The 13,568-nt window shown below is 44.4% G+C and overlaps 1 protein-coding gene across 1 annotated transcript; it reads right to left on the bottom strand.

Moving 5' to 3' along the window:
- Nucleotides 1–7,656: 7,656 nt before the first annotated feature.
- On the bottom strand, nt 7,657–11,202 carry LOC123077347 (DEAD-box ATP-dependent RNA helicase 18). Its single transcript, XM_044499629.1, has 10 exons — nt 10,846–11,202; nt 10,500–10,736; nt 10,148–10,396; nt 9,916–9,995; nt 9,713–9,818; nt 9,481–9,594; nt 9,133–9,231; nt 8,907–8,996; nt 8,540–8,790; nt 7,657–8,265 (listed from the first exon to the last, which is right to left on the bottom strand). The coding sequence occupies exons 1-10, from the start codon at nt 11,134–11,136 to the stop codon at nt 7,851–7,853; spliced, it is 1,932 nt and encodes a 643-aa protein (XP_044355564.1). The 5' UTR covers nt 11,137–11,202; the 3' UTR covers nt 7,657–7,850.
- Between the last annotated feature and the right edge of the window lie 2,366 nt (nt 11,203–13,568).

The following is a 13,568-nucleotide window of genomic DNA, read 5'->3' as shown; positions in this document are numbered from 1 at the left end:
TGCCAACCCCTATGCATAAGTTCACAATGTTACAGAACTCACAAGTTGATCACCAAAACATACATCAACTAGATCACGTGAATATCCCATTGTCACCATAGATAAGCACATGCAAGACATACATCAAGTGTTTTCAAATCCTTAAAGACTCAATCCGATAAGATAACTTCAAAGGGAAAACTCAATCCATTACAAGAGAGTAGAGGGGGAGAACTCCCGATCTAGGTTATTTTCTGGAGGTTTCTGTATTTATAGGAGTTTTTGGCGTAGGTCTCACGTCAGGGGTGGTCTCCGAGCCATCCACGAGATAGGGGCCCACGCCCAGGGGGTAGGGCGCGCCCCCACCCTCGTGGACAGCCCGGGACTCTTCTGGCCCAACTCTTTTACTCCGGGGGCTTCTTTTGGTCCATAAAAAATCATCAAAAATTGGCACGCCAATTGGACTCCGTTTGGTATTCCTTTTCTGCGATATTCAAAAACAAGGAAAAAACAGAAACTGGCACTGGGCTCTAGGTTAATAGGTTAGTCCCAAAAATCATATAAAATAGAATATAAATGCATATAAAACATCTAAGATGGATAATATAATAGCATGGAACAATCAAAAATTATAGATACGTTGGAGACGTATCAGATTGGCCCCCTTGGGCGCACCCTATGAGGGCCGGCCGGCCTCCCCCTTGCTCCTTTATATACGGGGGCATGGGGGCACCCCATAGACACACAAGTTGATCTTAGCCGTGTGCGGTGCCCCCCTCCACAAATTTCCATCTCGGTCATATTGTCGTAGTGCTTAGGTGAAGCCCTGCGTCAGTAACTTCATCATCACCGTCACCACGCCGTGCGTTCGGTGCTTGACCGGTTGGATCGCGAAGACGTTCGACTACATCAACCGCGTTACTTAACGCTTCCGCTTTCGGTCTATGAGGGTACGTGGACACACTCTTCCCGCTCGTTGCTATGCATCTCCTAGATAGATCTTGCGTGATCGTAGGAATTTTTTTGAAATACTGCGTTCCTCAACTGTGGTATCAGAGCCATGTCTATGCGTAGATGTTATATGCATGAGTAGAACACAAAAAGTTGTGGGCGATAATAGTCATACTGCTTACCAGCATGTCATACTTTGATTCGGCGGTATTGTTGGATGAAGCGGCCCAGACCGACAATACATGACCGCGTTCATGAGACTTGTTCTACCGCTATGCTTTGCACACAGGTGGCTAGTGGGTGTCTGTTTCTCCAACTTTAGTTGAATCGAGTGTGACTACGCCCGATCCTTTGTTGAAGGTTAAAACATCACACTTGATGAAAAATCGTTGTGGTTTTGATGTGTAGGTAAGAACGGTTCTTGCTAAGCCTGTAGCAGCCACGTAAAACTTGCAACTACAAAGTAGAGAATGTCTAACTTGTTTTTGCAGGGTATGCTGTGATGTGATATGGTCAAGACGTGATATATATAAATTGTTGTATGAGATGATCATGTTTTGTAACAGTTATCGGCAACTGGCAGCAGCCATATGGTTGTCGCTTTATTGTATGAAATGCAATCGCCATGTAATTGCTTTTACTTTATCACTAAGCGGCAGCGATAGTCGTAGAAGCAATAGTTGGCGAGACGACAACAATGCTTCGATGGAGGTCAAGGTGTCAAGCCGGTGACGATGGTGATCATGACGGTGCTTTGGAGATGGAGATCAAAGGCACAAGATGATGATGGCCATATCATATCACTTATATTGATTGCATGTGATGTTTATCCTTTATGCATCTTATTTTTCTTAGTTCGGCGGTAGCATTATAAGATGATCTCTCACTAAATTTCAAGGTATAAGTGTTCTCCCTGAGTATGCACCGTTGCGACAGTTCGTCGTGCCGAGACACCACATGATGACCAGGTGTGATAAGCTCTACATTCACATACAACGGGTGCAAGCTAGTTTTGCACACGCAGAATACTCGGGTTAAACTTGACGAGCCTAGCATATGCAGATATGGCCTCGGAAGACTGAGACCGAAAGGTCGAGCGTGAATCATATAGTAGATATGATCAACATAGTGATGCTCACCATTGAAAACTACTCCATCTCACGTGATGAACGGACATGGTTTAGTTGATTTGGATCACGTGATCACTTAGATGATTAGAGGGATGTCTATCTAAGTGTGAGTTCTTAAGTAATATGATTAATTGAACTTTAATTTATCATGAACTTAGTACCTAATAGTATTTTGCATGTCTATGTTGTTGTAGATCAATGGCCCGTGCTACTGTTCCTTTGAATTTTAATGCGTTCCTAGAGAAAGCTAAGTTGAAAGATGATGGTAGCAACTACACGGACTGGGTCCGTAACTTGAGGATTATCCTCATTGCTGCATAGAAGAATTACGTCCTGGAAGCACCGCTAGGTGTACCACCCGCGTCGGCAACTGCAGACATTGTGAATGCCTGGCAGTCGTGTGTTGATGACTACTCGATAGTTCAGTGTGCCATGCTTTACGGCTTAGAACCGGGACGTCAATGAAGTTTTGAACGTCATGGAGCATATGAGATGTTCCAGGAGTTGAAGTTAATATTTCAAGCAAATGCCCGGATTGAGAGATATGAAGTCTCCAATAAGTTCTATAGCTGCAAAATGGAGGAGAATAGTTCTGTCAGTGAACATATACTCAGAATGTCTGGGTACCACTACCACTTGACTCAACTGGGAGTTAATATTCCTAATGATAGTGTCATTGACAGAGTTCTTCAATCACTGCCACCAAGCTACAAAAGCTTCGTGATGAACTATAATATGCAAGGGATGGATAAGACAATTCCCGAGCTCTTCATGATGCTAAAGGCTGCGGAGGTAGAAATCAAGAAGGAGCATCAAGTGTTGATGGTCAACAAGACCACCAGTTTCAAGAAGAAGGGAAAAGGGAAGAAGGGGAACTTCAAGAAGAACGGCAAGCAAGTTGCTGCTCAAGTGAAGAAGCCCAAGTCTGGACCTAAGCCTGAGACTGAGTGCTTCTACTGCAAAGGGACTGGTCACTGAAAGCGGAACTGCCCCAAGTATTTGGCGGATAAGAAGGATGGCAAAGTGAAAGGTATATTTGATATACATGTTATTGATGTGTACTTAACTAATGCTGGCAGTAGCGCCTGGGTATTTGATACTGGTTCTGTTGCTCATATTTGTAACTCAAAACAGGGACTACAGATTAAGCGAAGGTTGGCTAAGGACGAGGTGACGATGCGCGTGGGAAATGGTCCCAAAGTCAATGTGATCGCCGTCGGCACGCTACCTCTACATCTACCTTCGGGATTAGTTTTAGACCTGAATAATTGTTATTTGGTGCCAGCGTTGAGCATGAACATTATATGTGGATCTTGTTTGATGCGAGACGGTTATTCATTTAAATCAGAGAATAATGGTTGTTCTATTTATATGAGTAATATCTTTTATGGTCATGCACCCTTGATGAGTGGTCTATTTTTACTAAATCTCGATAGTAGTGATACACATATTCATAGTATTGAAGCCAAAAGATATAAGTTTAATAATGATAGTGCAACTTATTTGTGGCACTGCCGTTTGAGTCATATTGGTGTAAAGCGCATGAAGAAACTCCATGCCGATGGGCTTTTGGAATCACTTGATTATGAATCACTTGATGCTTGCGAACCATGCCTCATGGGCAAGATGACCAAGACTCCGTTCTCTGGAACAATGGAGCGAGCAAAAGACTTGTTAGAAATAATACATACTGATGTATGCGGTCCGATGAGTGTTGATGCTCGTGGCGGGTATCGTTATTTTCTGACCTTCACAGATGATTTGAGCAGATATGGATATATCTACTTGATGAAACATAAGTCTGAAACATTTGAAAAGTTCAAAGCATTTCAGAGTGAAGTGGAAAATCATCGTAACAAGAAAATAAAGTTTCTACGATCTGATCGTGGAGGAGAATATTTGAGTTACGAGTTTGGTCTTCATTTTAAACAATGCGGAATAGTTTCGCAACTCACGCCACCCGAAACACCACAGCGTAATGGTGTGTCCGAATGTCGTAACCGCACTTTATTAGATATGGTGAGATCTATGATGTCTCTTACTGATTTACCGCTATCATTTTGGGGTTATGGTTTAGAGACGGTTGCATTCACGTTAAATAGGGCACCATCTAAATCCTTTGAGATGACACCATATGAACTGTGGTTTGGCAAGAAACCCAAGTTGTCGTTTCTCAAAGTTTGGGGCTGCGATGCTTATGTGAAAAAGCTTCAACTTGATAAGCTCGAACCCAGATCGGAGAAATGTGTCTTCATAGGATACCCAAAGGAGACTGTTGGGTACACCTTCTATCACAGATCCGAAGGCAAGATATTTGTTGCTAAGAATGGATCCGAGTTTCTCTCGAAAGAAGTGAGTGGGAGGAAAGTAGAACTTGATGAGGTAATTGTACCTTCTCCCAAATTGGAAAGTAGTACATCACAGAAGTCAGTTCCAGTGACTCTTACACCAATTAGTGAGGAAGCTAATGATGTTGATCATGAAACTTCTGATCAAGTTACTACTGAACCTCGTAGGTCAACCAGAGTAAGATCCGCACCAGAGTGGTACGGTAATCCTATTCTAGAGGTCATGTTACTTGACCATGACGAACCTACGAACTATGAGGAAGCGATGATGAGCCCAGATTCCGCGAAATGTCTTGAGGCCATGAAATTTGAGATGGGATCCATGTATGAGAACAAAGTATGGACTTTGGTTGACTTGCCCGATGATCGGCAAGCCATAGAGAATAAATGGATCTTCAAGTGAGTGGGAGCTCTGTAGCATTTCTAATATTATATATGGATGACATATTGTTGATTGGAAATGATATATAGAATTTCTGGATAGCTTAAAAGGATATTTGAATAAGAGTTTTTCAATGAAAGACCTCGGTGAAGCTGCTTATATATTGGGCATCAAGATCTACAGAGATAGATCAAGAAGCTTAATTGGACTTTCACAAAGCACATACCTTGATAAAGTTTTGAAGAAGTTCAAAATGGATCAAGCAAAGAAAGGGTTCATGCCTGTGTTACAAGGTGTGAAGTTGAGTCAGACTCAATGCCCAACCACTGTAGAAGGTAGAGAGAAAATGAAAGTCCTTCCCTATGCTTCAGCCATAGGTTCTATCATGTATGCAATGCTGTGTACCAGACCTGATGTGTGCCTTGCTATCAGTTTAGCAGGGAGGTACCAAAGTAATCCAGGAGTGGATCACTGGATAACGGTCAAGAACATCCTTAAATACCTGAAGAGGGCTAAGGATATGTTTCTCGCTTATGGAGGTGACAAAGAGCTCGTCGTAAATGGTTACGTCGATGCAAGGTTTGACACTGATTCGGATGACTCTAAGCCACAAACCGGATACGTATTTATATTGAACGGTTGAGCTGTCAGTTGGTGCAGTTCTAAGCAAAGCGTCGTGGCGAGATCTACGTGTGAAGCGGAGTACTTAGCTGCTTCGGAAGCAACAAATGAAGGAGTCTGGCTGAAGGAGTTCATATCCGATCTAGGTGTCATACCTAGTGCATCGGGTCCAATGAAAATCTTTTGTGACAATACTGGTGCAATTGCCTTGGCAAAGGAATCCAGATTTCACAAGAGAACCAAGCACATCAAAAGACGCTTCAATTCCACCCGCGATCAAGTCAAGGAGGGAGACATAGAGATTTGCAAAATACATACGAATCTAAATTTTGCAGACCCGTTGACTAAGCCTCTCTCACGAGAGAAACATGATCAGCACCAAGACTCCATGGGTGTTAAAATCATTACAATGTAATCTAGATTATTGACTCTAGTGCAAGTGGGAGACTGAAGTAAATATGCCCTAGAGGCAATAATAAAGTTGTTATTTATATTTCCTTATATCATGATAAATGTTTATTATTCATGTTAGAATTGTATTAACCGGAAACTTAGTACATGTGTGAATACATAGACAAACGGAGTGTCACTAGTATGCCTCTACTTGACTAACCCGTTAATCAAAGATGGTTAAGTTTCCTAGCCATAGACATGAGTTGTCATTTGATGAACGGGATCACATCATTAGAGAATGATGTGATTGACAAGCACAGAATCTTGAACAGGAAAAAAACCTATAAATGTTCAGAAAACATAAAGAAATGCGGTTGAAATGGGATCTTTGTTAATTAAGTAACAGGATTACAATCGGTAGCCAGCAGGCCAATCAGAGCATTTGGGGCATCCTGCAACCACAAGTCGGTCGGGTGCTCCGCTCTCGACAAATAGGCTAAGCGATCTGCAACCCTCTTGTGCATGCCATCAATCTTGCTCAAAACAAGCTCCCTCTCTCCTAACGTCTCCCTGATCTCATTAATTAGATGGCCTAGATATGACTTACCTGACCTCACTAAACATAAATTTGGACTCGTGTTAGGAGGGGTTTAAGTAAGTAAAACAAGGCGCATTGTTACCCAAGGGTGTGGCCAATGCTGGTTGTTCACTTCAGTTTATCAGAAGCCAAAGCTTTATCTTTGTTTTCTTCAGCATCGCCGTTCATTTTATCCTTTTGTCTCTTCAGGCTTCCTAATCTTCTTTTTCGACAAAGGGTGGAGGCTTCCTAATCTTCTGAGGCCTCATTGGTGCTTCACATTCAGGGACTGATGTCGCATGCAGTTTGCGGCCCCGATTCTCTTGTTCGTGGAGAAAGAAGGATTTCTAGTAGGACATGATGCAGAAGCCACAGTAGGCTTTGCTTTCTTCTTGGATGGTATCTTGTTCTTTTGCACCGTCGATTTTTGCAACCTTCCAGACTTTATCCCGACTGTTCGCATGTTATAGTGCGAGTTTCGTACCAGATTAAGATCAAGCCATTGCATCACGATTTTCCAGAGTCACAGTAAACACCAGTTCATCAAAATCAGATCCATGGAGGGAAAACAGCACTGTAGCTCCCATTTTACAGCATAGTTAAATAGTTGTTTAATTGTTTGGTAAAGTAGAAGCATCAGCCATGTTAACATTATGCAATTCTGAGCCATCAGTTCATCAAATAGGTGTGCCTCCTGTCGGCATTTCCAACTTCCCCCTGAATTGTGTCTGGTTCCAGCCTGAATTTACCGCATTTCGAGCCACCGCCACATATTTATTTGCCAGTGCCAGCTACTTTACTCAATAACATCGCATATCTCATGGTATTTTCTGATTGGCGTATGCCATGGCCGCCCAAGCATTTCTCCTTGCATTGTTTCATCTGCGCTTCTTCAAATTTGGCGGTCCACCTGGGCACTAGGTATTGCCTTGGTATTTCCTTGACCCCAAACTGTGTGAAGAGTCTGAATATGTGGCAGCACGGTAATACCGTCCCCAGTGAACTTTGCGCATTCGCATTTGATCGCGTTGGTGCCAGGTTCAACTAACAGTTCGAAGGAATTCCTGTCAAACTCTGAATCTATGTTACCTCTTGCTGCTATGAAGCCTCCAAGCTTCTCCCGTGCTTTCTTCATGAGAAACTTGGTGTGTTTTATACTTATGGCATGACCTCCGAAATTGCTTTTGCTATAGCTTCATCCTGCTCTGTTATGATTGCTCCTGGCATTTCCCCTCCCATTCCCTTCTATTTTTCTGTTTCGAATGACACATAAGATAAAATGCCGCGCCAAGATTTCATTTTCGTGTGAACATGAAAATTTCATTTTCGTGTGAACATGAAAACCGCCTCGCACTAAACTACGCAAAGCTACACTGGCACAAGGCATGTTTCTTCACCGGTGAAATTTACCATGAACCGAAAAAACGAACTAAACTGGCAAAATTTCATCCAAAGATACACAAACATTTTCATCTTCTCTTGCTCTTCAGTTTACTCTTTACTTCAAATCTCCTGCCTCCTGTCTTTCCTCCTCTCTGCTTGAGTTTCTTCTGCTCCTTGCTGCGCCTCTCTTTCCCTTTGCCCCTGCCGGCCGCGTCCCCGTCCGAGCCTTCACCGTCTGAGCCTCCAAACCCAGTGAGCTTCTCGTACTCGTCCTCGTCGATCACTCCACGCTTCAGCTTCTTCAGGAGGCGGTACTCGTTCGTCAGCTCATCCATGTCCTCCTTGCTCTGGATTGTCTGGCGCTGCTTGCCCGTCTGCTTGCGCTTCGGCTTATCGGGCCTCTCCCGAGGTATCCTCTTCTCTGGGACTGGCGGCTCATTTGCTAGTTCTTCAGCTTTTCTTTTCAATGCCTTCTGGCGCTGTTTCTCTCGAGTTTTATCCCTGCAGTAAACCAACACAGGAAACATGTCAACCCCCACTGCTGATACTAGATAAACTTATGACTCTTGACATCAAAACATACGAAAGGAATTTGAGGGTTTCATTTTGACAGGGTGAATGTTTGGTTGTGCATGTTCTGTACTAAACCAACATAATTACTCAAACCAACACATGGATCATATCACATATCGTCATTTAATGGGCTATTTGTTAAAAGAAAATGGTTCAGCTGAGACAATGCAAATAATCCTGTGTTCCTGGACACGGTTCTTACTTGAACTTGATTTGTGAAAAATCGATGTTGCCAAGTGGAAAAAATCCCTTTAGTGAAAGATTATTGTGCTTCACTTCTGGCATGGATGGGATCTGGAGTAATCCATACTCCATGGCCAGCTTTCCAACTTCAAGCCCTTTCCACCTGAAAATGAACGAGCAGTGATGCTCCTTGTATGACCGAACAAATGACACAAAAGCTCGAAGCCCTTTTTCCATGATATTACGATCTTCCAATGCAGCTGTTCTAATCTGCAGCACAAAGGTAAGATATTAGTCAGTAGTCAGCATGACAAAATGATATTTAAGTGGTACGTTGGCTCAAGTGGGGACCTAAATTACCAAAAGATGATACAGAAGAAACTAACCTGTGGCACAATATCTACAATATCTGGGGAACACTCCCTTTCCATGAGAGGAACACCTCGAAGCTTTAAAAAATCAACGTAAGCATCCTCCTGCAGAAAAAGTAAGCCTAAGTATTTAACTTTCAACAAGACAGCCAACACAGATATAATTGCAGCATAGACCAACAAATCCTTTAACCACCAACTTGTAATTAAACATAAACAAGCTTAACATAGATTACATTACCGTCGGTAAGAGAAACACGATAGCATCTCCTTCTTGATCATAGCGGGCAGTACGACCTGCTCGATGTACGAACACATTGGGATCTTGAGGTGGATCGTACTGGAAAACAGAATACACACTTTGCAATTGATTACCAAAAGTAAAGAAATAATTTACTCCCTCCGTTCCTAAATATAAGTCTTTCTAGAGATTTCACTAAGAGACTACATACGGATGTATATAGACATATTTTAGAACGTAGATTCACTCATTTTGCTCCGTATGTAGTCCCTTATTGGAATCTCTTAAAAGACTTATATTTTGGAACGGAGGGAGTAGAAGGGTAAGACCATAGCACTATAATGTAACCTGCACAATTAGATCAACATGTGGTATGTCAAGACCCCTTGCTGCAACATCAGTGCAGACTAAAATGCCACTTGAAAGAGCAGAAAATGATGCCAGAGCTTTTTCACGTGGGCCCTACATATGAAAAAACATGGTGGCAATCAATACAAATAAATACTACGAAAGTATGTCAGTATAAAGCCACCATATCTGGCCATTTGATAGTACAACAAAACACATATTGTGCTATAACCTGTTTCATCTTCCCATGGTAAGCTATCACTGGAGAACCTTTAAGTAAGTTCAGCATTGGAAGAACAACAGACCAATAATCTACACAAGCACATGTTGCAAAGTAGCTGCATTCGAGGAAGACCGAAGTGCACAAATTAGCACAATGCTAAATGCAAAATAATTAAACAGATCTGTTGAAATTTCCGCGCATCATGTACTTACACCATGATTTTCTTTCCAGTGTTTTGCACAAGGAAATCAACAAGCTGTGATGACTTCTTTGCTGGTTCACATATCATATACTGCACAGAAACAAGATTGATTTTCATATGCAGTCAGTATTCACAAAATCATGACAAACAATAAACCATAAGAGGTCTACTGTAATCAGCTAAACTGACAGCGGCAGCCATCAATAAACGGCCAACGGCTGTATAAAAGCATCTCGCCATACCTCCAACCGGAGCCCCAGCGGCGTCTTGGATGGACCAAGATCTTGCTGAGCACCATCCTTCGCCTCTGTCTTAACTTGGACCCTCACAGGATTCCTCAATCCTGCTTTGGCCAGCTCCTCGACTGCCTCTGTCTGGGTAGCCGAGAAAAGGCCAGTTCTCCTCAGCTTTGGCAACTTTGAAATAATCGAGGTAACCTGCTTCTGAAAGCCCATATCCAAGAGCCTGTCAGCCTCATCCAGGATCAGAATCTGCATCCAAGGCACACAAAAACCAAAATAACATCAACATATTTTCACGCCTGCGCCAAAGCAGAAACCAATCAAACACAGCTCCATTGTTCACCAAAGCAACCTCGAGATGCTTGTACTCCAGAGTGTCCAGGCGCTCCATTATGTCGAACAGCTTCCCAGGAGTGCCCACCAGTATGTTCGCGCCCTCTTCCTCCACTTTCTTGAGCTCCACCTGAATGTCCAACCCACCAACCAGTAGAATGGAGGACACGCCCTTCAGCGTCGCGAAGAAGGGCTGCGCCACATTGTATATCTGCGACGACAATTCTCTCGTCGGAGAGATGATGATGGCAAGGACCTACAGAAATCCGTTTCATCTGTTAATCAAAACTGAACCACGACACGGGATTCTGTAAGCAAAAGTAAAGAACAGTAACAGAGAAGAGGGCAGGGAGCAGAGAGGCGACCTGGTGGGGCTTGGGAGGCGAGGGGAGGCGGCGGAGCATCTCGACGACGGGGACGACGAAGGCGAGGGTCTTGCCGGAGCCGGTGGCGGCGTCTACGGCCACGTCCTTGTGCGTCAGCAGCAGCGGGATGGTCGCCGCCTGCACCGGCGTGCACCGCCGGAAGCCGCCGCGGTCCAGGGCCTCGACCACCTCCGGGGACAGGACCGGGGTGAGCTCCGAGAACTGCTGCTCCGTCAGCGCGCGCTTCCTGGCCGCGGCCGTCGCCGGCGACGGGGAGGAGGAGGAGGCCATGGGGATCGCTGCGTTGCGGCGGCCGGGGACGAGTCGGGCGACGGTCCGAGGGTTTAGCTAGCAAAAACAGTTTAGGTCATGTTGGCGGCTTTTAGATATACGTAATCTAAACCAAGAGACGCCTTTGAAAAAATTGTTCAAGCCATTTGAAAAACAATGTTCATGACATTTAATTTTTTCTCACATGTTTTTAAAATGTCCATGAAATGTAAAATTGTCCACGTGATTTGCAAAAAAATATGTACCATTCAAAAATGGCTTCATAATCTTTAAAAAATGACTGTGCATTCCAAAATATGTTCATGAAATATAATTTTTGTCCATGTGATTTAAAAAAAATGTCAACATGCGTTTTAAAATATTCACCGTGTGTATAAATGTGTTCGATGTACATTAAAACATGTTCAACATGTATTTAAAAATGTTTGGCATGTGTATTATGTTCAATGTGTATTAAAAAAAGTCGACATGTATTTTGAAAATGAAAAATAAAAGTGAATAAAAAAGAACAAAAATAATAAAAAGAAAAAGAAAAATAGATGAAGAACACAAAAAAATGAAAAGAAAAAACCACGTGGGACCTTCCCAGAACCAGGTGGAAGGTTCCACGAACCTGTCTTGAAAGCTTCCAAAAAAGGCTCGGTATCACACTTAGGCCCTGCTTGGATCTTCGTTTTCCTTCCACTTACACCCGTAAAAATTACAGATCTCCATCCGTCGTTTTGCTTTCTAGCCAAAACTAACTCTTGGCCGGTAAATTACACCCAAAAATTTAATACACGTGTATTAACTTATTACAACTATCCCCCGCAAAAAAAAACTTATTACAACTATACCAAGCGCGGCCTTATTCAGCCAGCACACTTCGTCGATCCCTACAGGTGAGACCGATGGATGCATCCCAAACGAGCGTGAGGTGGACAAAAAGCTTTAACGCTTGCTCGTTTGTTCGGCTCGCTTCACCTCACGCTCTTTTGGCAATGAGCCGAGCCAATCATTGTTTTTAGCTTGTTAAGCTAACGAGCTTAACGATCTAGACAGCTGTGTTTCACAAGCAGCTCATTAAGACGAAAAAGGCTATTCGCCCCGCTTTCTAGATAAAGTACTGATCAACAAGTGAATCGATACAAACTCACGTCATGAACACACACAACACACACTCAAAGCAAGATAAAAGCGTGCCGGGCACCGCCACACTACCCCTACGACAACCAAGCAAACTAGAGATACACAGAGAAGAACCGCTTGAAGCCGACGTAGAGCACCCACGAGAGCTCCACCGAGGAAGATGAGACAGACACTGCCGGAGCGAGGGCTCCAAGACGGTGCCTTCAAGAAGGGTACGACTTCTGGTAGCCGCCCTCGTCCGAGCCAGGGATCAAGTTCTCGCCTAGAGCATCACGAAAGGGGTGGGAACACCACGATGGAGCCTGCAAGGAGGAAACGACATCCGCGGCCGTCGCCGCCATCGGCCGGTCCAGGGACCGGGCAAGTGGTGTACCCCGGTGTCAAACCCCTTCGTCGCATCCTCGTTCCACCAACCACCCGCAACCATGCCGCCCGAGCGGCAGTGGCTGTCCGCCCGCACCCGAGCCGCGTGATCCGCCCATGATCACCACGCATATGTACATAGGTTAGGACACCAGCATATGTTAAATCTACTGTCATCTCTAATGGTTTCCAGCTAGCTTACTGTATTTATGAATATGTCATCAATTTTATCTCTGTAGAGAGATGTTTTGCAATACAATGAATCGTTGTATTGATTGGGTGCTGGTGCACGTATATATAATACAAGGGAAGGCCTCTACCTCAACTATACAAGACTAGGAGGTGGGCCACAACTCCAATACACGTGCAATACAAAATACATACTCAACACCCCCACGCAGTCGAAGCGTCGCCGGAGACACAGAGACTGGACCGAAACTCCTCGAAGACGGGAGTAGGCAATCCTTAGTCATCACATCAGCAAACTGTTGCGTCGTCGGCACGTGGAGAACCCGAACACGGCCAAGGGAAACCTGCTCGCGCACGAAGTGAATATCGAGCTCAGTATGCTTCGTCCGTCGATGGTGCACCGGGTTGGCGGAGAGGTAGATCGCGCTGACGTCATCGCAGTAGACAAGAGTGGCCTTGTGAACATCACAAAGCAACTCCTGGAGCAGCTGACGTATCCAAGAGCACTCGGCCACGGCATTAGCCACGACGCGATACTATGCCTCGGCGCTGGAGCGGGAGACAGTGGGCTGCGCTTCGATGACCAAGAGATCAACGAGGGCCCAAGGTAGACGCAGTAGCTTGACGTAGAGTGTCGCGTGTCGGGGCAGCCAGCCCAGTCATCATCGGAGTAGGCCACGAGGTCAGTGGAGGCGGAGGCCGTTAGGGTGAGTCCCAAGGACATGGTGCCGCGTATGTAACAGAGAATACGC

This window comes from Triticum aestivum, chromosome 3D (genome assembly GCF_018294505.1).
Source record: "Triticum aestivum cultivar Chinese Spring chromosome 3D, IWGSC CS RefSeq v2.1, whole genome shotgun sequence".
Lineage (NCBI taxonomy): Eukaryota > Viridiplantae > Streptophyta > Magnoliopsida > Poales > Poaceae > Triticum > Triticum aestivum.
Note: the sequence above shows the minus strand (reverse complement) of the source record. Positions and strands in the feature narration are given on the sequence as shown.